The sequence below is a fragment of the Pseudochaenichthys georgianus genome, chromosome 20, assembly GCF_902827115.2.
Source record: "Pseudochaenichthys georgianus chromosome 20, fPseGeo1.2, whole genome shotgun sequence".
In the NCBI taxonomy this organism is placed as follows: Eukaryota; Metazoa; Chordata; class Actinopteri; order Perciformes; family Channichthyidae; genus Pseudochaenichthys; species Pseudochaenichthys georgianus.
The window spans coordinates 13,066,493-13,093,660 of record NC_047522.1 but is presented as its reverse complement, the minus strand read 5'-3'; the positions used below and the strand labels follow the sequence as shown (position 1 = coordinate 13,093,660).

The 27,168-nt window shown below is 38.2% G+C and overlaps 2 protein-coding genes across 7 annotated transcripts in view; one reads left to right on the top strand and one right to left on the bottom strand.

The window, feature by feature from the left end:
* Positions 1 to 1,431: 1,431 nt before the first annotated feature.
* On the bottom strand, positions 1,432 to 12,018 carry smpx (small muscle protein X-linked). 5 transcript variants are annotated; one of them, XM_034108809.1, is made up of 5 exons: positions 11,958 to 12,018; positions 9,326 to 9,381; positions 6,845 to 6,931; positions 5,470 to 5,622; positions 1,432 to 2,196 (listed from the first exon to the last, which is right to left on the bottom strand). In XM_034108809.1, the coding sequence occupies exons 2-4, from the start codon at positions 9,359 to 9,361 to the stop codon at positions 5,473 to 5,475; spliced, it is 273 nt and encodes a 90-aa protein (XP_033964700.1). In that variant the 5' UTR covers positions 9,362 to 9,381; positions 11,958 to 12,018; the 3' UTR covers positions 1,432 to 2,196; positions 5,470 to 5,472. The 5 variants fall into 5 exon arrangements, with proteins under 5 accessions (XP_033964700.1, XP_033964702.1, XP_033964704.1 ...); XM_034108811.2 differs by having other exon boundaries at positions 9,326 to 9,386; positions 11,958 to 11,976; XM_034108813.2 differs by lacking the exon at positions 11,958 to 12,018 and adding an exon at positions 11,717 to 11,866.
* Positions 12,019 to 14,442: 2,424 nt separating this feature from the next.
* Positions 14,443 to 27,168, top strand: part of mbtps2 (membrane-bound transcription factor peptidase, site 2) — a 28,703-nt gene continuing 15,977 nt past the window's right edge. Inside the window, exons 1-2 of one of the 2 annotated variants that reach the window (XM_034108847.1) lie at positions 14,443 to 14,737; positions 15,556 to 15,704. In XM_034108847.1, the coding sequence (XP_033964738.1) occupies positions 14,663 to 14,737; positions 15,556 to 15,704 (224 nt within the window). In that variant the 5' untranslated portion in view covers positions 14,443 to 14,662. Of the gene's footprint in view, positions 14,738 to 15,555; positions 15,705 to 26,366; positions 26,526 to 27,168 lie in introns of those variants that run through there. The other variant, XM_071206932.1, reaches the window with a different exon arrangement.

Here is a 27,168-nt window from a genome sequence, read left to right as displayed (position 1 = left end):
TGATGTCATGCTATTATTTTTATGCATATGTAGTGGCAGTGATAACAAAGTTTCAATATCAAGCAAGTATCACGATATTACTTTATTTGTCAGATCAAGTCTGAAATTTGACTTGCGTCACAGCAGCTCAATGTCCAACATCAACAGACAAATATCCAGACACAAATACATGAAACACAAACAACAAACATTGAACATAACGGCACAATCAGTGAGAGAAAAGCTGCTCAAAGAGCCTTCAGCGTGCATTTGATTTGGGTCAGAGATGATGTTGTTGGACAGCCTCACTAGGTTGTTATGATAGGCTGAGTCATAGAGTCTCTGACAGGGTTGACCAACAATCTTTGAGCATATTTTTAACAGGTGGAGCAGTTTTGATTTTAATGATGCTGACAAACATTTGTACCAGGTAGTATTGATAGATATAGATGAGTGTTTATTTGTTTTAAGGAAAGGTTACACCAGTTTCTCTCTCCATCATGACCTGATGGATGCTAAACTTAGCCACAGTACAGCTGCTCTGTGTGTTTGTCTGTTTGAACATGTGATGTGATGGTGGATATCTGATATAATGGAGTCTGGTGGTGTGTATGACGGCATGTGGGTGCACCGTTAATACACATATCTGTATTGAAACTGTTGGATTTGAAGGTTTAACTGGGGATCAATGTGACTCCATGCTCAAAGACACCCCTGACTCCCACCTGATATCCTGTAATACCTATTACATATGCACATAAAACAAGAATATTACAGTGGGAAATATGATGACTCTTCGGGCATCATTTTTCATCACAGTAAACGTGAGGTTTTAATTTCCTGTTGTCAGAGTGTTCATGGTAATTGTGATGGATATTTTTTTCATGAATGGATGCATTGTGTCACTGTGTTAACTGTCAATGTCCTGACACCTACAGGAAAGAAGGAAGCAAACTAAATAATCCCCTTTAAACATGTCCTTTCGCCTTATTTGTGGTGTCTTTGTTAGATGGTACAGAGGTCAAAAGCGTTTCAGCAATGTAACTATACACGCATAATGGCACATCATTTAGTAGCAATACATTTTATAGATTTTAAAATATATGAACGCGTAATTGGAACATTTTACTAAATAAGTAAACAAATTAATGGTGCTGCTGGTTATGCCAAAAGTTTGGGGATTAATTAAAAGTGTGTTTAATTTTTCCTTAACAAAACTTTTATATTTGTCTTCAAATGTTGGGCAATACATCCAATAGTTGTATATTAGTGTGGACAAAGTGATGCAATAAAGGAATCAACACGGCCACCTGTAGAGGCAGATGTTACAAAATGTTAATTAGATAAAGAAAGTATTTCATAATGATTAGAGCAAATCAAAAACATATAAAATATCAAACCACTATTTTCCTTTACTGTAATAGTAGATATAGTAATGAACATAACATTGGATATTTAGAACCATATTGTTTTATTGTAACATTTTCACAAAGTTACCAGTTTTTGGGAATCATAACAATGGAACAAGTAAAATATTAAAATCCCCCTCCCTAAAAACAGTACAGTTGAACTTAACTCCCATCGCATCTTTTCAAATTGTTAAACATTTAGAAATTATAATATCATTGAAATTCTCACAATGAATCAGTGCTGAATAGTTTGGAGTTTTGACAGTATGGAAAATAAGTGTCATCATAAAGAAGGGGAATCAGAGTTTGTTTTTTGTCAAGAGGATTCCTTAAATGTACAACAAATGTCAACAAAAGTCCTTCTAAGCCAGCTACTTTAGACATAAAACACTCAAAAAAATGTTAAAAATAATTATTCTTAACAAAAACTCACTTACTTAAAGTCTGAGTTAGGTTGAGTCTTATCTGCAGCAAAAGCAATCCAGAATATCTTGCTTTATCACATTAACGTTTTGTACAAACTATGATTCAAGTTTGAATTTACAGTAGTGACACAACTATCTGACATGGTAAGATAAATATGTTTGCAGTGCTTTAACCTTTAGAGGACTGATAGAAGAGGTAATGGATGATTGCGTGGTGGTGGTTTTGGTTAAACGCTGAACATTTTCTGCAGCCATTGGCTTCTCAAAAGCTGTTATTGTTCGAACATGTTGGGATTAGATAGTAGTTTGCTCAGTCTTCAGTGGCAGTGGGCGAGTCTGTTTATGAAGATGATCTCTCCTTCGCCTTCGCCTGTTTGGGGATCCTGGAGGAAAGACAGACAAAAAGAGTGTGAGGTTTTTTCTGTCTGGGATTCACGGGGTCTCAGAGCTGCTGACCCGTGATAGGCAGTGAAAAGCAAGGATGACAAGGGGGGTGCCAGGTGTCAGTGATTCAGCCTGATATAAGATCTGGTTGATCTATCAGCTGTTTTTTCTGTCTGCACTTATCTATCTCTTGACCTTTTTTGATTTCTGTTTTCCTCTTTCTTGATCTCCCCTTACCATCTGAAACATTTTCTGTTTATTTAAATCTCATACAAGACTTCTTATTGCAGGTATTCACGTTTCAAGTTTAACACCAGTGGATAGAGTCAAGGAGCTACATTTTTGCTAGTTATGTAATGTTACACTAGAGCATAGTGAATAAATACAAGAGGCTGAGAGTTAATACAATAAAAGCCTGGGACTTTCGTTGGTAGCTTTAAATGTTGCATTTCATGCGTTGATGCTAAATCATGGTAGTTAGCTATGCTTTCTCTTTAAAGTTGAAATGGTTATGCTAGCTTCAAGCTATGTAAGAAAGGTTTTCAATCTCATTAATTATTAATCGAGAAATTACTTGCTCTTTTATACAAATAGGCCTATTTTATATCAGTTTTCCATAAGAAATCTGGTTTTATTTTTCTAATGTTAGCTACTTATGATGCAGTCTAGAGACATGAACTAAATGTACTTTTAGTTCTCACAGGGATATATTATGTTGCTAAAATGAAGTTGGCACCCCTGTTAACAAACTTTACTAAGACCACTTCAATCTAAAGAAGAATGTTTTGCTACAACTTAGAATGTTACTTTAAACAGTTTGGTATTAACTTTGTGTTTGTGTTTGGCACAACTATCAGCCAACATCAGACAAATCCACACTAATGCTCTTGTGGATGAATGGGAACAAATCTGCTGCCTGGGTCCAAAATCTGGTAGAAAATCCTGGAATCAATAGAGTCGAAGATGTAGCATCTCTTAATGCCAACATGGTTTGGGGAGGAGATGTTCATGCAGGTGTAATGCTAGGGTGTCAGCATACTTTAGGCCATGTTGTATATAAGACATGGATTGATCAAACTGCCACTTAGAATTGTAACGTTTTTCCTGATTTGTAACACTTAATTCTCTGCTTTCCTTTGGTTGCTGATGGTTTGTTTGTCTCCATCAAATACACATTCAAAGCCAGGCGGATGAAGTGTTCCTGTTTTTCTGGGTAGTTTTATAACTTTTTTGGTGTATACTGCTGTTTACCTACTCAGAAATAGCATGTAGTATTGTTTTCTGCCTCTGGAAAACATGTTAATTACTAATATAACTTGAACCACATACTCATGTATCTCCTACACAGCACACCCACATAGTTTGGGCAGGGCAGAAAGTGTTTAGATATTGTGGTTTCTGTGTCCCGCTGAGAAACAGAACAGACAGAACAGTGCTCACACTCAATTTCTAAAACATACACACTTCTAAAAGGTTTCAAAATAGAGCCTGACTCAAACCCTCCTGCCCACACACAGAGTCATAAACACACACGCCTCTTGACCCAAACAAAGACTGTGCAGCCCAGAGTGCCCCCCTGTGGCGAATTCAACCACTGCAAGTCGTTTTTCTGTTACAAAGACATAATGGCATCGTGTTCAGCAGTTTCGTTTCTTGTTGGGTAATAATGATGTACCAATATTTCCTGCTTGAAGCTACATTTTGATGTAAAAAACATTTTTATTTTGTTTCACCTAATATGCAGATGTAAAAGAACATTCTGTATTGTACCAAGATTCAATATATACTTATGGACATATAATATTAAACGAACAGATAGTAGTTATTTAATTTGTCCAGGATTTTTATGAAATTATATGGGAGAAACAATAATCTGCAAATGAATATATAGACCTTTTGTAATTTATAAAGGTTTAATTAAATATCTTATGCTCAAATATGAGGATAGGATGCATTTCCTTGTTTTGAATGACATTAACATAAATATTATTTTGGCTTTGAATGATTGGGACAGCATTTCTCACAAGTTTCGGGTGATAAAAAAGTTTCTACTGTAGGACTCTAGGATATGAAAACCTGTATTTCTAGTCATTCAACTTTTCAGGGATTGGATTTGCATAATTCACAAAAACGGGGCTACTGAGTTTGTGAACTCACTATAGTGCTTTTTCACTTTTGTGTGTTTCTAATTTGCATTTTTCTCTTTCGTTCTGACTACTGCACAAACGAGCTGTGTCAAATATTTGCAAGTAAGCTTCTACTGTGAGTGATCAGTAGGAAAAATTGTGTTTCCAAATAATAATATCAACAGATGCACAAATGACACAACACTCCCTGAAAGTCTTGTTGTCTATGTTCAGGTTTTTGTCTTAATTTTCAAAAAGATATATACGACACTATTTTGGATTTAAATGTTTCATCTTTACTTTACCATATCCACTACTACAGAAGGCTTAGACAAGAACATAGATGTTAAACCTAAAGGCTTAAGACTAAGAACTAAATACTGTTAATTCTATAAAGATTATAAATAAAATACTCATTGGGTAGCTTTGTTTAAGTACGAGGGAAGAAGATTTGCAATTATTTTTATTTTTATTACTGAATAGATTTGTTTTGTTTTTAGTTTTTCATTTTGGTTGCGCTGGAAAGAAAAAATGTAGCAATAACAATTAAATACTTTGTAGTTTTTTGGTTTAGGGTAGATCATTTTTAAATGATGATTAGATACTGGACAAAAATATGATTATGTTGTGTTCATAATCTTGTTAATTGCAGCGTAATTCCAATATCAGTTGTTCTCTAACCAAGTTTAAGGAACACATGTTGTTTAGCTCCTTTTCACAACATGCTGTGAGAGGACACACAGACTAAGTATTTTGGTAATCTGTTTGTACCTTCTAATTATATGTCTTTATCAATTAATTTATAGTGGATAATTAAGTTCTCACAGTGTAATATAGTACAAGATCCCTCTTGTGTCCTGCATTTCATTTGCTTAAATATGTACCAACATCTTGACTTGCGTTTTTGGGCTGCAATTGACTTATTTAGTTTCTGTATAACTCCCAAAACCCTATTTAGATTATTGATAATGGAGTCTTTTAAAACAAATATTTTACTATAACAACCTATCTGGTTTGATTGAGGTCAGGAGAAAAAAAACATATTCAAATGTATAAATATGATGTTATTATTATAATCTGAACATGAAACATAGAAAGCAATGAGTACATTTAGGGTTTGGGGTTGTTGATATGGTTTCCACCTACATGTTATTCCTTGGTGACCCATCGTAGTTCGCTCTTGACATTCTGCAGCTCTGATAGGTTAACAGCTGGCCCGGGCAGTTTCACGGCGCCCAGCATCGCCTTCTTCTCCTCCGGTGTGGGGGGTGCAGCGCTGGGCTGCTCTGGTAAAGGAGCCTAGGGATAAAATAAATAAATAAGCAGAAGTATTATCAATACTGTTATTCTTTTGGAAGATGATGATTCGATCTGACTGCTTTTTGCACATTTTTGCACACATGTATAATATAATACACTGTAGTTTGCCATATATACTCATTGTCCTAAGTGTTTTTGTCTTTTGTTTTTAAGCTTTTAAGGTTATTTGTATAGTTACATTTAAATTTGGTGTAAATACTTTAGCATCCATTTTTAATTGTTTCTTAATAATACTTATATTGTATTATCCTTATATATTATTATTTTGTACCTACTATTTTTTTTAATTGTTTATGTTCACACGACCAGATACCAAAGCAAATTCCTTGTATGTGTAAACGTACCTGGCAATAAACTGGATTCTGATTCTGATTAGTTCTTCAAAATTCAAAACGCTCAGTTACTTTATTAAAAGAGTAGTTTTAGCGTTTAACAATTGTCTTATGTACCTTTTTATTAACTGTCAACATTACACTCATACATTTTTAAAGAGATTTGTTTTATAGGAATGTGTTTTACCTTGTGAAAAATAATATGCCCTAGAAGTGTTTAATTTGAGATAACATATGATGTTAAGTCTGCAAAATAACAACAGAGCCTAAATGCAAACCTCCAAATAGTTGGTGAGATATACAGTAGTTGCAGCAAGCCTTAGCTTAAGCTAAATGTAGCAATCCTTCCAAACGTGTTTATTCTACAGTTGAACCCTTTGGATAATTACCAGCCTAAGTTAGCAAAATGGTTTTAACCACCATCTCAGACCCTCACCACCTAAGGTTTTACGTTTTTTGTTTGTAAATAGGCATCACATTAAAAAATAAATAAACTGGTTTTGAGTCTCAAATGTTAGAATATATTTATTCTTAATTTCATCACAATTCTTGTTATCTGTGTGTGTATGGCAGCATACTGTATGTGTGAGTAACGTTGAGGAAAATTAAGCAGTAGCACATGGACACGTTGGAAGTGTGTTTTGTAGGTTAATGCAATCCAAAAATACTCCACTCAGACTACTTATATGTCATATTATATTATGTTACTTGGGTAAGATGAAAAATAGATAATAAGATGACCACAATTAAGGAAATGTGTCGTTCCCAGACAAAAGCTAAATTGTGACATTTTCTTTTATTCCAACTGGGTAATGTTTTCTTTCACTGTCCTGTGTTTGTGTGTGAGTGTAATCTCTGTGTTCTCTTACCTCTTCTGTATCTACTGTCTCCTCTCTCCTCTTGACAGGATGTCCCGCCCCTGGACGCAGAGCTCCCATCGGGATGTTCAAATTAGCCTGACGGACAGAGAGATCACTTTAACCACATTTCCTTTCGCCGCATGTGTGTGTATGTGTACACCTGCTGTTCTTCAAAACCCCTTGTTTTGATTATAGCCACTACTTCCTGGTTATCATGATGTCCCTAAAAAGGGCGTTGTGTGTTTATGAAAATGTGACAGAAAACACACACACACACACACACACACACACACACACACACACACACACACACACACACACACACACACACACACACACACACACACACACACACACACACACACACACACACACACACACACACACACACACGCACACACAAACACATGCAAACCACACATACACAGCTCAGCGATTTGCCTGCTTACTTGATGTTAAACTGCTGCCTGTCCCTAGTATCCTGTCACTTGGATTTTGAAGTGTTTTTGTTTTTTATTGTACTGTAATGTACTGTATTGTATATATTCTCATATTGTACAGCTGTACAGAGAGTGAGTGTGGTCTATGTCACTGAGGACGAGGGGCTTTACTTTTTTTCCAGAGTATAAGGTTTAAAAGCCTGGAAGAAACCGCCTCAACCGCAGCACGTTTGCTCAGATTTGTAACTCTGTAAAGTGGCTTTGGCTGGGGTTGTTAACTGTCTTATGCTTAGCGAGCTGTCAACAATCATCTACTGACGTTTCAACCAAAGGTTAAAAGAATGTTTCACCCTATATTGGATATAAAATCATAATTTGACATTTATGGAGACAAGTTTATTTGCTTTCTTGTAGAGAGCAAGATGAGAAGATATCACTCTAATATCTGTCTGATAGGTGAAGCTAGGGCCAGAATTAGCTTAGCATAGCATAAAGGTTTGGGAAAACAGCTAGACTAGCCATGTCCTAACATTGATGGAAATCTAACAGCACGTTTAAAGCTAAATGATAATGTGTTATAACTTACCTAACCCTTTCACACTAGCTGTTTCCACTTGCATTCAGTCTTTATGTACGAGAATCTTATCAACTATCTCAATCCTATAGAATTATTTGAGTTAATTTACATTCAACACTGCTTATTTTTCATATTTATTATTTCCATCCAAGTGATTACTCTGTTATCCTACTTTGAGGTGCAACATGTAGCCAGGGCTATGTTAGTTAAATATATGTATTGGAAAGTAAAAACCATGAAAGTCCAGTGTAGACTTTATGATCCACGCTGGAAACATTTGGGAAGTGTATTTCACCTTTTATTGCTTGCCTTTTGGAGCAATAATAACATGATAGGCTACAGGTTAATAATATGGGAGAAGGCTGAGGTAAGAATAGAGATTGTAGGCTGTATGCCGATCAATCCGAAAAATACATCTTGGCCTATATTTGTCAAATAAACAATATTTATTTGTAAACTAATTTATTTAAAGCTGACTTTTAGAGGAATGGAAACATCTCATTGGATAGCAGACCAATCAATGAAAGGCTTTATTAAGCACCTGTGGTGTGCTTGAGTAGAGATATAAAGCAAGCTGATTCATTCCTTTTAGTGATTGGAACTGCCAGACTGTCCTTATTTGTCAGCTAAAGTAAAATTCACGTTGATTTAACTTTTTAGTGGGAATTTATGGAACCAGTCAGCCAAGTGTTTTGTTCTGTTCAGGCCATTTGGATCCGGAGTATTCATGATATTATCAAACAATAATTTGATACCCCTCCGCAGTAACTCTGACCCCCTGTTGAAGACATTTGGATTACATGCAAAATAGCTATATTGAGAATCAATGTAGGAAAGGCGGTATATTGTATATGTGAAAGATAAAATAGATTTAAAAACAACTAGATACAGAGCTTTTGAAGACGAAGGGTTATATTTATGAAAATTATTATAATGTAAATCTGCACAGTTGTTTTTGTTTGTGATTCATTTGAACTAATGGTGGAGTGCTGAGACGAAGAAACCTCATGTTTGTACTGTACTAGTGTTTAAAAGTCGCCTGTCCAGATGCCTAACCCATGGTTAGACATGAAAATGAGCACAATGAGAAGAGAAGGGAGAAACCCTCTCCCACATGCACGCATAAAGCCATTAAATCTCAAATACAGACATTTTTTACACACGCAGTGATATAGACAACTTTCCATCCTATGCCTCGCTAAAACTCAGCACTTATAAAGCCTTGATACTACTGTAATATGCACTGTCTGAACTCTGTACTTGCCTTTGCCAATAAATACTTAAATCTGGAAACTTTATTTTCAACAAGTTTGAGAGTTACTGTGCCATTTGGTTGAAGCTTTAATGCAATAACTTAGTGTTCTTGTTGTGTAATTGTAAGTAAAACATGATGTTTTTGAAGTCATAAAACAAAGTCACATTACAATGCAGGAAAAACATATTTACGCCTTATTGTGCACACAAATATTTTACCTGAAGGGCCTTAACGTTGGACGAAGGTTTGGACATAATCCCCCCCGGTAAGTCCACTGACCTCGAGAAAGCACAGATCACAGACATTCAGCTGTGTGTGTATGTGTGCGTGAGTGTGCGTGTTGGGGGCATTGGGAGTCTGTTTCTGTGGTTTTAAAGGGACGGGATAACATTTCAGTTGCTTAGCGACTCTTACAGAGAGAAGCAGGTAGAGGAACTGTCCTCTGAATCATTCATGAGAGGGAGAGAGCAGGGAATGTCAAAATAAAACAGCTTTCAGCAAGTGTTTGAGTGAGAACATTTGCATTGAGCATAGAATACATGGCAGGAGAAGAAGGAAATGTTAATTTGGTCACCTTTTACTGAGCAGCAGCCACAGGTTCATAGGTTATTAACCACACTGGATTCAATTCAAATCTCAACAAAACACATGAACTCCCATTATGGTGTAATGTTGTTAAAGATCACAGCATATTACAAGACTTATGGTGGTTAGTGATCTAACTGTAGCTAGCATCTATCACTAACTTAAAACTTTGAAAGCCTAAACCCGAAGTGGATAGGTAAGACCCTTTTAAGAACATGTTCCTTTCACAATGAGTTAGCTGGAAACATAAAAAAGTAATTTTTTCTCTTGTTTAACAGATCAAGTGGTTCCTAATCGTAAACGTTTTCATGGCCTATTTATCTTATCTACTAAGTGGCTCAGAGCAGAGCAGGGAACCAAAGAAAGTCCCAGGCTCTCTGGCTGCTGCAATCTATGGCAGCCCCTTAGTTACCGTTGCCAGGGTGCTGTTTGTGTAACAACACACAGTAAAAGCTCTGCTGTCCTTGACATGAGAGCAAAAGCCGAGACACCCCAAAATACACTACCACTAACACACACGTGCTTACACATTGCGATGATATTTAAGTTGGCTGGGAGTAGCAGCTGCCCCCTGATGCCCCCCAAATCCTCACAAGCCTTTCACTTTAACCCATACTGTGTGACTATGTGCACACTTACACACCCTCCCTCCACATAATCTCATAAACTCAGGTACAATCATTCTTTGAATTATTTAAATCCTCAATTATTAAAACTTCAGTGCAGACCTCTAACAGAAAGGCTCTTTGAGGTACAGCATGTTTCAATGTGTTATCTAGCTGTATATGAAAAGTAAACAAATACTTAGAGTTCTCGAGCTATAAACTGAAGAACTAATGAATTTATTAAGAAATGTGTCTATCTCCTTTGCTTAATTAATAATAATAAGGCTGGTGATGTGAGTTTACAATGGCTAACATGAGCTTAACTTTTTTTGGTTGTGAAATATCTTAAGTATTGGTTGGATTCGACTTCAAATATGATCCCTAGTTAATAAAGTTTTACTTTACTTTAGTTGAAATCTAAAAACACTTGGAGCCACAACAGGTTTTAGGTTTTACCTACTTATTTGCAAATGTTAGCATACTACCAGGCTAAACTAAAATGGGGAATCTACATTTAATCTGCTTAAAATAACAGGATACCTTGTCATTGTAAGCACTATGTCCTAAACAAAGCATGGTTGGTGACCGTTTGTTTTGTGTTCTTCACACAATTGTTTTTACAGATGTTCAGTAGGTACCATTGAGAATGGAGTTGAGTGCCACAGGCAGGAAAGGAAATGTACAAAAGGACTGGGAGATGGATTAAGAAAAAAAGTCAAATGGAAATAATCCAGTGTTTTGTTTAATCAAGAGCCTAGATAAGAGTTCAACTTCTCAATTGCATTACAGTATATAGAAACTTCCGGACTTTTCCAATTAAAAAAATAATGTTACAAGTAGAATATTACAACAAAAATATAAACCTTGTTTGCCATACTCAATGATTCTCAAACACACACTCTCACCTACACAAAAACAAATCATATAACTTACCTATTGATGACACAATACTGTATTATCTAATGCTTGATTTGAAAGGGTAGGAGTTCTCACTTGTTCAATAACAATTTTCTACCCATCTCTCAAACACGTGTTATCATCTCCGTCTTTTTCTTTCTCCTATCCTCTTCTCTCCACCCTCTCTTTTTCTCTCTCTCGCCCTGCCTCGTAAGTGGTGGAAGGATTCCTCTCATATCTGGGATGTGTTCTCACTATAAATAGAAGAGTGTTACACAGAAGGGACCTGCTTTCCATCCACACACACCCTTGGACACACATGGGCACACTAAGTGACGGACCAAAACATTGTCAAATATCACTTGGATATCTTAACTTTAAGCATATATTTTTTTAACTACAGTAACAGTAAAATGCTAAAAAGAGAGAAACTATTTAACTGGCAGACCACACTTTAATCACATATTGCACATTAAAGCATGGAGCACTCAAACACAAACGGTCGGTGTAGATGATACTCACAAATGTATGCTATGTTTCTTTCTGCATCTTCATTCAAACCTGACACTTGAATCTTTAAAACACCAGTGACTAAAATGGCCCTGGCCTATTTCTGCTCTGACACTCAAAAACTCAGAAACAAACACACATATACACATGCTGGTATATCTAAGCTATACAGTGATACATCTACAAGCTCAGAGGGGAACTGTGATCTCACAGAGTTAAAGGTGTGAGTGTGTATGTGTGTGTGCTCTCTTACCTCCTGGCGTGCGTGGCTGCTCTGCCCTGCCTGCGCTCTCTCTGAGGTCCTCTTTGGCTACCTGACCTGTTTCTGCTCCTCTTGATTGGCTCAGAGAGACAGGAAGCTCCTCCCTGAGAGGAATCTGACCCATCATGAGAGAATTAGACTACATTTTCAGCCACTGTGTGTATGTGTGTTTTTGTAAATAGATATGTTCCCTCATATTCTTGTCAGTTTTTCTACCTACCTTTCGTATAGGAATTTACAAATTCTGTTGGAGTTGTCCACCTTCATGGCATCAAACCACAGTTATTCCATGAAACTAGTCCATGTGTGCAGGTAGTAAAATGAACAGACGCGAGCTGTAGCCTTGTTATAAATGTGAGACTATGCAAATGCATCTCACACACACACTGGTCCTACTGTACTTGTTGGAAAGGACAACCCTCACCTATTACAGATTAACACCATCTTCACTTTATCTGTTTATTGTGTTTTACAACATGCTACAGCTGAATAGCCTGCTATTGATTCTAGGTGGCTGAAGTTTTTGCAGTAAGCTGGGACATTTTAAGTGCAGAAGTCTGAAGCTGCTTTTCAGGTGGGTTTGTGGATGTGGATCTAAACAATTGTGATACAATAGTTTTCTGTTAGATGCACACATGTGGACTAGTTGTTGCTATTTTATGGCCTATAGGCAAACAGTGAACCTAGAGGGGAATATATGTCTGTGCCTCTGTATACATCAATGGTCTGTCCACTGTACAGTTCATGAACAGTGAAAGACTACAGTCGCATAACTTCTTGATTATGATATGACAACAAAAACAGCTATGCGAGGTTAAGTAAAAGACCATGCTTTAACTAAAAATAAATATGTTTTTAAAGTATTTTTCATTGTACACAGTATAAAGCATCAGATAATGGATGGCCGAGATCTTACTGCTCCATAGTTTCTCTTCTATAGTGTTGTATTTGTCAGATAGTTTACATATTTTTTCATCACGGTCAACTTTTATACTTTTACTTTTTCAGTTCTGTTTTATCTGCTATTTTGAGATGTTTATATTGTATAATTGTTTATTTTGTACTCTTTTTTTATTTCTAATTATGTGCAATATTTTATAAGATAAGTGGAATATATATTGCGATAAAAAGTGTTAATTGTGAAAACAAATCAAATGCAAACAATAACGCCTGCATAGTGCATACACATACTGATAACATTTCTAAAATGGTAATTTTAATTTAATTGCTAAATGCAACGAGCAACCCTTTTTGGGATCACACTTATAGCCAAATAAGGCCAGGGGCATACAAAGGTGGTGCCACTTCCTACAATGCTTACAGAACTTTGGTTGGACCAGACTCATCTTTAACCTCGGCACTCATTTGTATCTCAACCGCATAGCTGTAAGTTTCATGATCTCATCTTGCACAATAAGGACTTTATTGCGTTGACAAAATAAACACCTAAGGTACTCAACCATGGGCATAGGAAGCATCCTCAATGTGGGTGGGACAATTTGACGGGGGTGTGGGCAGGTTGTGGACCTCACCTCCGGGGTCCGGGGGCATGCTCCCCCGAGAAGATTTTTTTTTTTTTAAATGTTGAAGTTAAATGCATCAATCTGCTGCACTTTGAGAGCAACATACGGACTAAATCTATGGATACATCTCTCAACAACACCCATGTGAAACAGAACTGTTTAAAACAGACTTACTTTTTCTTTATGCATATTTTTACAAATCACTCCCCTCTCTCGTTCACTCTCTCTCTCGCTCGTCGTGCAACATACACAGCCAATCTATGACACACAAAGACCCAGAATAACTTTTAATGCTGTATCCTATTATTTTCGATGGCTTTATTGTATGATATGACAGATGAACAGATTGCCACTGGGCTTACAACTAAAGACACAGCTACGCAAAAAACGCAGCATGTGTATGGCTCATGTTTACGGCTCTGAGAATCTGTCTTGGTACAAAGTAGCAGTGAAAACATGGTAGGGAGTTTCATTGATTTTGGCATTCTCACAATAAGCAAGTGGAATGGATTTGATAATGAAGCTCTGACACAGCGCTCTACAGAGTGCGGCGAGTGGATATACCGATGCACGGACTTTCCACATGGTAAAAGTGGGGGGGGGGGGCCGGGGGGGGTCGAAACTAATCATTTTAAAAGTTGGGGGGACTTGTCCCACCCTCATATAATGGCTGCGAGCCCATGTACTCAACACTACTTATGTGTTAGTTCCCACTACAGTGGGTGTCTCAAGAAGCACATTTTGCCATGTTGACACATACAGACTTACAAGGTTAGAACAATAGCCTACTCAATTCACGACTGACAATAGATTAATTGAAAAACATAAATAAATAATAGAAGATAACTTCATAATAATGTACATATGTTTTCTTAAGTTCTCTAGTTGAACACGTGGGGGCGGTATCGCTCCGTTTGTTTGATCTTCATCATTAAAAAAGAAACAGAAGAAGCTCTACCCGGAAGTGTTGTCGCACAGGGCTGGCTGTTCATTCTCTGCAGATCATCCCTCAAAACAAACGTCTTCTTCCCTTATTAATTCAACACGACATGTTAACGCTGTTATGTTGTGTTAAACAAAAATGACTGCGGCTAGCTGCATGATAAACCACGGGAAGACGGAGTGATGGAGACAGCGCAGTTGTATTCTCTGTGTAACCGAATCTGAAGCACCATGATCCCTGTGCCTCTGCTGGTGTGTGTGATGGGAGGCTGGTGTGCTGTCTATCTGACCGACACACTATTAAAGGTGAATATATGTCAATGTTACATGGATACATACATGGATAGTTGTTTCATTAGCCAACCGTGTAATGTTGCAATGTGAATTTTGTTGCAATGTGGTTTAGGAATAGCTCCACTTTGTTCTCCCCAATCTATTGTATGCTATTATTATGGTTATGTCCACTATAGTAGCTGCAAATGTGTGTGTGTAGGAAAATGACACGACTAAAATGTAGCTAAGCTTAAGCAGTTATAGCTTAACCCGTTTCAAAATTAATGTTTACCTCCTTAAGTTGGCCATTAAAGCCTTTATTGTCAGCAGTAATGGACAAGTTAAATAACGGTGAAACAACATGACATAACAAAAAAAAAGTAATACCAAATGTGTTGTCAAATTAACTAGGCCTACAACAAAGAAAGTGGATTAGCAAAAGTATAGACCAACATGTCGATTGTCAACTTGGGGACATTGTGCTTTTTTCTTGTGGAAAAAGTAATAATCTGTCTGCCAATGTTTCATTTTAGTTTTTGAGTTACTCTATTAAAGATTGAAGCAAACCTAAAAAAATTTAAAGTTGTAATTAAATTAAGATTATTGGTTGACAAGATTTTACAGTTGTATTGCTATGAAAATATTGCTGCAATGCTAGTAGTACTGGTAACATAACTGCACATATTCAACATTTAAGTGATTCTTTATAGAAATGTGTCTTTATAATAAAAATAAATATTTTCCAATAAATTGTTAGCAGAAATCTTAATAGTCTCTTACTGTAAATCAATGCTTTTTGATCTTTTGGTTATTGTACTCTTGGATAACATATTCTACTTTTCCTTCTGCAGTCGTCCGTGAAACATAGGATCAGGTACGAGTCATGGTTGGCCGGTCGAGGACTGATGCTGTCTCCTTTCCATGTGAGATGGCAAACCACCATGTTCAATCGACTGTTTGCGTACTGCGCCCGCATCAACCCCAGAGCCCAATACTTGTGGTAAGGACTTCTGTTTCATTATTAAACTGCACTTATCCTAACCTGGTCCTGAATCATTTCTGTATTTTAAAATGAACTCTATATTCATTTATTTTTTCTCATTGGTCCTACTTAAGCAATTTTTTTAATTATTGATTCAGTATAACAGATAATATTTTTTATTACACAAATATACAAACAGAAAGTTAAACAAGTTTAACAGGAGAGGTCAATAAGCTCTAGCAACATACAATATGCAACACATATAATTTAGCAAACTCAGATACAAACTAAAAATATTTTATAAAAAATACGCTAAATAGTATACACATAGTACAGTAGGTGATTAGGTATGTGGTCGTTCAAACACAGCTCAATTAACTCTTTAGAAAAGGCACTGGTGTCTTCATCTTCTCATCAATCTGTGGGTTTTCTTCGGAAGTTTTTCCTTGTACGATGTGAGGGTCTAAGGACAGAGGGTGTCTTATTGTCATACTGATATTCTGTACACACTGTGAAGACCACTGAGACAAATGTAACATGTGTGATATTGGGCTATATAAATAAACATTGATTGATTGATCAATCATATATCCTCCGGTTGGTGCAAATTTCGCACCAATTAAGTTTTATTTAGGGGTGGCTCAGCCTTTACTTTTCAAAACTGCTAAACACTTTCATTTTCACTCATAACATAGTGTTCAGCTATACCAGGGGTCGGCAACCCGCGGCCCACGGGCCGCATGCGGCCCTTTAAGCCCTCTGCTCTGGCTCCCTTGAGTTTAGACAAAAATAAGAAGGAAATAAAATAAAAGTATTTGTAGGACTATTTATATTTTGTTGCATGGTTGAAAATGTTTCGTATCTTGTATTTTGAGGTGATACTGTGACACATAAATAAAAAACAAAACGGTTTTAATTAGGTCAACTAAAATATGCGTCACATCCTGCTCCGGTCCCGCGCGAGCACCTTTTTATTGGAGGCGAATAACCCCCGGCTCGATGAGCGAGCTATGGATAAATCAAAGAAAAGTACCGGAGGAACACAGGATTTAATTCTGTGTGGACAGAGTTATCTGCTTTCACAGCAAACGATGCTGGTTTACCGGTATGTCTGATATGTAGAGAGAAGTTGTCAACGGTGGTGCAGCCTTTACGAGGGAGAGGAAGACAGCTGACGATCGTCAGTCATAATTCAATGGGGTATGTAATTTATTTCAGAAAACACTTTTTGTTATATTCCATGGAATGCTCTTAACGTCCCGATAGCAATGAATATATTAAATGCTTTGACAATAAATACATACAAAAATTAATCTGTGGAAGCCGTAGCGCTGTAAAAAGCACGACCAATCATCTGCCTCAGCCCGGCTAAAGTAACTGGATGGCCTGCCTGCCTGTCAGCCTTCCATCTGTGCACAAACTTATCTCGTGCCCTCATTGGTCATGTGCGCGTTCGTGTGTGTTGGATGAGGGGCTCTGTGAGGAAGTCTGAAGGAAGAGGTTGTGTATTTTCCGGTTGTGTATTTTCAAATTCTAGCGCACTCGAGCTGGTTTCTCCATTCTTACCTACCCTACCTTTAACTCTTTTTAGGGTGCAGCTATATGTTTTATTTATTTCAAAGTGGGCCCATTTTAATAATATTTTTTTTCCCTTCAAATGTGCAGAGGACTCCCCAAGTGCTGTGTTTAATTTATTTTAAAGTAGGCCTGTGTATTATTTTTAATTCTCCTTATAAGAGTTCTTTGTTTCTTATTAGAGGTTAACAGTTTTATATCATGTAATAAATAGCATAATAAATGCAAAAAACTGTAGTTTTTGTCTGATATAACAATAAAAAACTATGAAATATGTGTTGCGGCTCCAGACAAATTTTTTTTTGGAAAAATAAGCGAAATGGCTCTTTTGGTCAAAAAGGTTGCAGACCCCTGAGCTATACCTATCACTCAACATAATGTCTGCTGAAGTACTGCAGTGATGATTCTGGTTCATCTTTTCTCATCAGGTAATGGACAAGTGGGCCAGTCTTCCAAAATCCTGATATTATACTGTGCCTCTGTCTCTGTGCAAGCTTTAATTTAGTCATTTATGTACAGATGTAGCACGTCATTTCGGACGCCCCTACCCATGTGGGTCCGTGATCTGCACGGGGTGGGCTCTCGCTGAAAGGAAAACCCCCTGCATGACTTGATACGCCCCCTTGATAAATACATTTAATTATAATAAAACCAGCTGCAATGGATCATGGATCCACCAGGGGGAGCAGTGATTTAAAAAGCTGCTACACTGGAACTGTGTGGAAGTGAACCGGATTCCGGAGCTAAGAGGTGGTGCCTCTGCGGTGTGAACAGGAAAAAACGGTACTTTTCAGGCTCCAGCTCCGAGCCGGAGCTGAAAACGCGTTGGTGTGAAAGGGGCATGAGTGACAAGCTGTCTTTGTGTATTGCAACCAGGGAGAGCAGTGATGGACGCTGCCACAATGAAACTCATATGAAATAAACAGCTGATTCCTCACATACACAGTAGCTAGAGTTGTTTCTATGCATAAAATATTGAGAAACATGCCTCTGGTTAATTATTATGACTTATTTTCTCCATAAAAGCTGGTGCAGTTGAAAGCAATAGAGAGGCGAAGTTCCTCCCTTTCCGGGGTAGCTCCATGGGACCTTATTTCTGAAAAATCATGTATTGAAGTCAATGGGGAGAGAAAGATTTTCGATTCCCTTTTGAATTGTGCCATGAATTACACATATGATGTTTGTCAATTTAAAAGAAAATTTTGCAAGTAAACAAAAATAAAATGTGTCGTAAAACTGTGAAGTAACACTTTTTATTGTGTGAAACCGCTCAATGAACTACATCTCCCGTCTCGCACCACACACTAATGGCACATTTCCACTGCAGCGGGGTAGCCCCGTTTAAGCGTCCCTAAGCGTCCTCGCTCAGGCCTCGGGCTGCCTCGCTGGCCGTCCGAGGCTGTGGCGCATTCCCATTACAGTTTAGGACCTGGGGTAGCAACGCAGTGTAGGCGGGGCATCTGTGCAGAGACATCCTGGAACACTTTCACATTTCGAGTTGTTCCGTCGATCTCCCGCTGGATTTTATCATCCCCAATGAGATGTAGGAACGTCAAAAAATGCTGTGTATAAAAATGCTGCAAGCTTGCTTCTAGATATATATGCGACGCTAGGGATGATCTCGCACGCGATCTTGTGACGATTCTCTCTGACCAATCAGCAGTCGAGAGTGTCACTAGTTCAGCCCTGGCCCTGGCCTGATAGAACCACGATTTTATGGGGCTGGAAAAAGTACCCGCTAGCCGGTGCTACGCTATATGGAAAGGCCACCAAAACTGGCCTGGCCGCTTGAGGACGATTAAGGACGCTTAAAACCCGCTGCAGTGGAAATGCGCCATAAGACGGCCGTCATGTTGGCACATTTCACTTCTTTCTTTCAGAATGAGGTGAAAAGTATTAAACGAGGTGAAAATCACTACAAGTCTCGGCATGTTGAGAGCTGTACATACAGCTAGAGTTATGGCGCATTTCCACTACAGCGCGGAGCTCGCTTTAAGCGTGCCGAGCCGTGCGGGGTCCGTTTTTGGTTGCGTTTCCACTTAGCGTAGTACCGGCTAGGGGTGGGCAATATTGAAAAATATAATATCACGATATTTTTTCATGTCGGTTATTATGGTTATTTTTAAATGTACTTAACAGTACAACCATCTACAAGGTAACACAAACTAAAATAAAAAGGAGTAACAGACCAAAATACCATTTCAAGCTGGTTTTAATTCTGCAATGAATCCCTGAAAGAACAATTCAACAGGAATTTTGATATGGGTTCCTCAGTGTTCAAGTAGGTAGGCCTACAACAAACGTTAACACTCGTTTCTTCACCAAGTAAAGTGCACTCTCTTGCTAAATAAAATAAAAATATTCAAGGCACAGTTTCTCAGTATAAAAATTCACTTTCTGTTTTAGGTAGCACTAGCAGTGATGTAACATCAATAAACATGAAATGAGGAAAAGTCAGTGCCAAACTATTAAAATGTAAACTTTAGACTTGAAGTGCAATCAAAGACTTTAGCATAACTGAACATCTGTTTCAAAAGGGAAAAACAATATAAATACCTTTTTTATTGATAAAATATAAGCCAACAGAATCAACCAAGACAATAAAGGGTCAACTGTTTTCATCAGCCTCATGAAACCTTTGTTTTCCACGCTCTTTATTGGATGCATATCCTTGGCCACATAAAATGTCTTTCCACCGTTTGCTAGTCTTTTCATAAGGAGCCCCTTTATCAAATGCCTGCGTTATGGTGGTTTGTTTTGGTCGTACTTGTGCAGTCGCTGCGGTAGATTGTGCATTCACACGCGGGGGACCTTGCACTCTTACAGACTCTGCACTCTTTCTGGTGCTTGCGTTTGAGGTGGTCTCGTAAGCCCGACCTGTTGCCATCTGTCGCTTTCACATTTTCTTTTTTGCAAATGTTGCCAAATTACGTTTGGTCTGTTGTGTAAAATCCAAAATAGTTCCATACCACAGACATAGAGTTCTTTTTGGGGACTAATTATTCTACATCTGAATCTGACTCTCCGTCCATTATTGCTGTGTGTGCAGACTGCCAACAGTGTCGTTTCCCTCGCTGCCAAGAAGAAAGGGGGCGGGATTTTGGGAGCGTGTGATCAACACAACAGACCTTCAAGCAAGCGATGAGGTCATTGCGGTGCGGACGATACGCGTTGTTAGCTTGTAGATCTGTTATTTTTTGGCAAACGAAACCGTCGTACTACAGAAGTATAAATTAAGGTATAGAACTGCAAATCATAGAATGTGCACTCACAGTGAGTGCACATTCTATGACTGAGTGACTCTCTGTATCACGATCAGTGTTGGGCAAGTTACTTCCAAAATGTAATATATTACATATTACTGTCTTTTGAAAGTAATAAGTTACATTACAATATTACTGTCTCTGAAATGTAATGAGTTACGCTACTTTTGAGTTGCTTTTGAGTTACTTTCACCAAAATAACCGCAAAAGAATGGCTAGGTATTTTAAATGCTAAACTGTAGTTTAGTGCAGCTCATTATATATCCAGTGAAGGGCAATGTGGTATAGCATAACAACTGTGTAGGCCCTTAAGGCTACTAACAACTTGTGCAGGGCTCAATGCTAACTTTTAAAAGTGGTTGCCAGGCTGGCAACCAGGCATCAGCTTTTGGTTGCCAAAACTGAAAATACGGTTGCCATTTTTAGTCACCTTATATTTTAAATAATTAAGATACTACACAGTTATACATCAACTTCAGAGTTGGGTGTAACGCGTTACTGTAATAATATTACTTTGTCGGTAACGGAGTAGTGTAACGCGCTACTTTTATAATTCAGTAATCGCACTACATTTACTAACATTGCCCCGACAGGCGTTACTTCGTTACTTTCTAAAATCAGTCATAATCAAACCTCAACAAACACCTGCAAAGAACACATGCTAAGGTGAAGCTAACACACATAGCTGTTGTTTATTTTTATCACACACGTAGTCTGTTCTTCTTCTCTGTTTTCCGGTTGTTGCCTGTTTTGAATGACGAATACACACTACCGCCGCCTACTGGTAAGGAGAGTTATTGCCACTCACGCATGCGCAGTTCGTACGTGCTCGGCTGAAGTCTTTGCGGTGTGCTCCAGTCTGGCTCCAGTGCAACACATGGCCAACACGCAGGAGAACACGCTGACGCAACAGCGTGAGCAGAGATAGACTGCGCAAAATATACAGATATCAGGAGACAGAGGACAGCCATGGTCAAATAGGAAAACATTCAGGAGCTATCTGGATCAGTCTTATGCGACAATGAAACTGAAACTGAACTAAAGAGAACATTTGAAACTTTAGCAGTCTGCGTGATCTGCCTGCCGGGAGGGGCGGGCCGGCCCTGCGAGTAAAGTAACGAGTAAAGTAACGAGTAAAGTAACGAGTAAAGTAACGAATTACTTTATGTAGAGAGTAACGAAGTAGTGTAATATATTGCTTTTTTTTAAAGTAATATGTAATATGTAATATATTACTTTTTTTTAGTAACGACCCCATCTCTGATCAACTTACTAATGAACATGTGACACAAAAATAATGTTCAAATGCTTTACAATAAGTAATTAACACAATTATTTGAAACTTAAGTGGTAGTAAACTTGTCCTCCCTCAATTGCTGGTATACAAAATACCAGTAGTGCAGCTGTTGTCCTGTTCCTCAGAATTTGATGTTTGTATTTTTCGCTCTGTTCTCTTTTTTGAATAGAGGGTGCATAACATGCAACTGCCCCGAAGATCCTGATGCGAAGCCTGAAGGGTAAACACCAGGTTTACTAATCTACCCGCACAATTTGTCTCTGGTGTTGGAATATCTCGCTATGTTATTAGATTCTTAAAAAACAAAACACCATTTAATTTCGGGTTAAAATGTGTTGTAACTGCATTACTGAGCATTGTAACGGGTAATATATTACCCAAATTTAATTAGTAATGTGTTACATTACTTCGTTATTACTGTAACTCTGTTACTTTTGTAACGCGTTACACCCAACACTGATCACGATAGATATGATATCTCTGAAAAGGCATATCGTGGAGACCTAATATCGTCTCAACCAGAGATGGGGTCGTTACTAAAAAAAAGTAATATATTACATATTACTTTTTTAAAAAAGTAATATATTACACTACTTCGTTACTCTCTACATAAAGTAACTCGTTACTTTACTCGCAGGGCCGGCCCGCCCCTCCCTGCAGGCAGATCACGCAGACTGCTAAAGTTTCAAATGTTCTCTTTAGTTCAGTTTCCATTGTCGCATAAGACGACTGATCCAGATAGCTCCTGAATGTTTTCCTATCTGACCATGGCTGTCCTCTGTCTCCTGCTATCTGTATATTTTGAGCAGTCTATCTCTGCTCACGCTGTTGCGTCGGTGTGTTCTCCTGCGTGTTGGCCATGTGTTGCACTGGAACCAGACTGGAGCACACCGCAAAGACTTCAGCCGAGCACGTACGAACTGCGCATGCGTGAGTGGCAATAACTCTCCTTACCAGCAGGCGGCGGTAGTGTGTATTCGTCATTCAAAACAGGCAACAACCGGAAAACAGAGAAGAAGAACATGTGATATAAACAAACAACACATAGCTGTGCTTTAGCTTCACCTTAGCATGTGTTCTTTGCAGGTGTTTGTTGAGGTTTGATTATGACTGATTTTAGTAAGTAACGAAGTAACGCGTTACACCCAACTCTGGTCTCAACAATATATATAGTCATATCGCTCACCCCTAGTACCGGCTAGCGGGTACTATTTCACAGTTTTCTGGCCCCATAAAATTGAGGTTCGTTCCGGGCCAACAACCAGGCTGAGTATGCTAAACTAGAGATAATCGCTGGCAAGGGGGCTACAACTACAACAAGATGAACATATTGAAAGTGATTTAATTGTAATACACGTTTCAAAATGATGCCGAAGTAACAACATACTGATACCGGTTAGTACAAACCATGAATTAATGCTTTGACAAGTTTGCTGACAGACGGCAGGCGAAAAACCTTTTAAAATGTGTGTTGTCTAAATGGAGAACGGCTTAGCTAACCCAGCATATGCTCCGACCGTCCACACTCGCAACAACGGCCTATACAGAAATAAATAAACCAGCGACTGTATTCGCCATGACAGACAGTCTGTGGTTTTTACTTGTTTAACTTTTGTCTCGTTTCTGAACAGATATGAGGAGCTGTGAGCTTGAGTGCTAACAGCTAACGGCTGTGTTGTTTTTCTGGGGTTCTCATTGAAGATGACGTCACGGCTCCGCCTACACTGCGTTACTATAGATACTACCCCAATTCCTAAACTGTAATGGAAATGCGAGGCCTAGCCATACCGAGCGAGGCCGTGTAGTGGAAATACGCCTTAGTCTGTTCCGTAAGAGCCAGCATGCGGGACCGGGATTCTGGGATTTGTAGTCTTTCTAGTTGCATATTTTCCACTATTCATTAACCCTGAAACCCCCCTCTGTTAACAAGAGATACTGTAGTAACCTATGTTGCGGACTCTTTGTTTAAAACTAATTGCCCATTGGAATGTGTGGAGAAAGTCTATGGGATATGGGAAACTTCTGACTATTGTCACATTCCGATCGGAATTACATGCAGGGCAGCATTGCCGGTCTGAAAGGGTCTCTGGAAATATCAAACATTTATTTAAAGTTTTAAAAACAGTGACAGGTTAAAATCAGAGGTGGAAGAAGTATTCCGATTATTTACTTTACTAAAAAGATGTGTAAATGTCCTGCATTCAAAATTGTCAATAGCCCAAGTGAAAAGTATTATCATCTGAAAGTCAAATGAATCATTATGTTATTAGTATTAAATACATATAATTTGTACAACTTATATTTAGAAATACTCCGTTGTAATTATTGATGCATAAATGCATTTTATTGATGCATAAATGCCCCTGGCCAACTTGGGGCCCCAAGCGACATTGTGAGATGAGGTTTTGGACCGACAGGTTTTGGAAACAAAGTAGGCTACTTTGCAAATATAATTCCTGTTTATTATTATTATCAACAGTTACTTTTTTATACAGTGAGGTAAATGGTAAAAGTGCATGTATGTCGTTCAGTATGCGTTTACAGGTGAATTTACGGCTATTTCCTGCCAAATACTAGCCTCAAAAAGATTAAAATATAATGAATGCAAATAAACTACTTCTACTAATAATAATAATCATAATCAATACAATAATATAAATTAGGGGTGTAACGGTATCCGTATTCGTCCCGTACCGTCACGGTTCAGACATCATGGTTCGGCACATGCAGTCACACGGCGAATACGCCTTTTTTTACGAGTAGGAAAAAAGTCTGTCACTCAGGGCAGTATTACACTATATATAATCCAGGGGGCGGTATTGCGCCTAAAAGCCAGCCGCCCGTAAATAACAAATGAAGAACAAGAACAAAACGCAACAAAACGAACACAATACATGAAGAAGAACAGTTAGTAGCTATGGCGAGTTCACACAACACACAGGAGCTAGAAGACCCACCTGCTTCTTTTAAATCAGGTGTGTGGGGACATGTTGGGTTCCCTGTGGACTACAACAATGATGGGGTGCGAGTTGTGCATCGGACGAGGACGGTGTGTCGGCGTTGTTCGACAGCGGTGCGGTATGGTAACACGTCAAACATGCTCAATCACATCCGAGTCAGTCTCAGTCCCCAGCGAGAGGGTTTTCTTGACGGCAGGTGACATAGTTACCGCCAACAGATCTGCCCTCACTACTGACAAGGTAGACAAACACATCTTTTTTGAAGAAAAACTTGAACATAGAGTAAAGCTTGAGTACCTTTATTTAGGCATAATGGCCTCACACACTCAAGTTAATTACACATGTTAGACATTGCTCCTAAAGGTACAGATTTTATTTTGTTTTATATTTATCATTGTATTTATTTTATATTTTGACATCAGGAGATGTTATACAGTTCTGTATTGCCTTTTATTGATTGTGATTGAAACACTCTTATTATTTATTTTAATATTTTCAAGACATTATTTTTATTTGTACAGCTTATTAACCTTTTAGTTTGACATTAGCCAATATAAATAATATGGCCATCTGAGTGTGTGTTACCGTTTGTGGTTTGTTTTTAACTGTGTAATACAGTTAATGATTCCAAATGTTAGAGTTCTAAACGTTATAAAAATAAATAACAGCAAACAAAATTATGCATTTGGAAACATTTTTTGCTTTTCCTTGTTGTACCGAACCCGTACCGAACCGTGACCCCCAAACCGAGGTATGAACCGAACCGTGACTTCTGTGAACCGTTACACCCCTAATATAAATACTATATTATTTTATTATAATATAGTTGTAATATAGTCAAGACAAAACATGCTTATGACATGCTCAAAAACTGATATTTCTTAAATCTGTATTCAAACTTAGTTCCCTCTGTCAGCAATGTATCAACAACTACACACACATTTCTATAAGTATTTCTCTGTGTTGTGGTTGACATGATGATGACTGCAGGAGTTAAGGGGAGAGGCTGAGCATCACCAGGAAATGTGCAAATTGACATAAAAATGAATAAAAGGGGGAAAAATGCTCCATGTTTTTTAGGCTGTAAACTGTAACTGTTATGTAAGTCAACTAGACAGACAGTTTATCACTCTTCCTCCTGTACATTAGCAGATAAAAGGCATAACTAGTGCTGCGTACCTGGACTCACATTCAGGTTCAGGTCCGGACTCAAGTCCAGAGGTTCAGGTTCAGGTCCGGACTTATAAGTCCGGACCTGAACCCATGGCTTGTGTCAAGTTGTGCGAGTAACTAAAGTGAACTTATTGTGAGCTAATTATCAATTGAAATTAACTCATAAACAACTGAAATTCAAACTCGTCAGGTTTATTGTGCTCCCTTCCAACTTGTGTCTACATTTCTCTAAAAAGTACAAATGTAAAAAAAACACTTTTTTCCACTTAGTCTACAAATGACTTATGACAGCAACTACAGTGAACTACTACAAAGTTCAATATAATAATAATGTTTACATTATACAGTACATACTACATACATAGTGATGTACATACATACTGTTAGAAATTAAAATCAATGTTGATATGGCGTAATTTTGAATTAAATACACTATTTAATTTAAATCAGTTTTATTCTGAAAATCCGGAAGTTCACACTATTTACTTAATACTTTTATTCTGAAAATTCTTCACTTCCGGTTAGCATTAGCATGTGGGGAAATGCTACGTCTTCAAACCGTGAATCGAAGGTGAAATGACATGTGATGTTGTACACTGAGCACACTGGGATTAGCACTCATTTATTGACACTGAATCACGTTTATCAGGGAATGTTTAAATAACCACAGACACCAGAATATACGTAAGTGCTAGTTTTTTTGCGAGTCCAAGTACCGGTTCGGCGTACCGGTACGCAGCACTAGGCATAACATACTTGAATGAATGGTAAATAAAGAATGCTGGAAATAACTGCATCTCCATTAGCCTATATGCTATGCAGAGACTGCCTTCTTCATGTCATGAATTGCAGCTGATGTTTTAATATGGCAATTGGCAATTTGACTTATACAACATTCGCAAGTTGTACATTTTTGACTCATACAATAACCCACCTTCGAGTGATGCTCTAGTTTCTTCATGTTTTGTTTTTTTTCCCTCTTGCTTGCTCCGGACTGAAACTGTCTTTTCACCGACATCTCTTCACCTGCACTAGTGGCCATATCAAAGCCGTGATTGGTCAGATGTCGATTCATTGCAACGGTGTCGGGTTACAGACGTGCTCCCCTTGTCACCTCACACTCTCACTCTTGCGGGGGGTGCGCGGAGAACTGCGTGGAGAACTGCGCACAGCAGCTGAGGCCCTCTGAGCGGGGCCCCCTGCGCAAGGCGGGG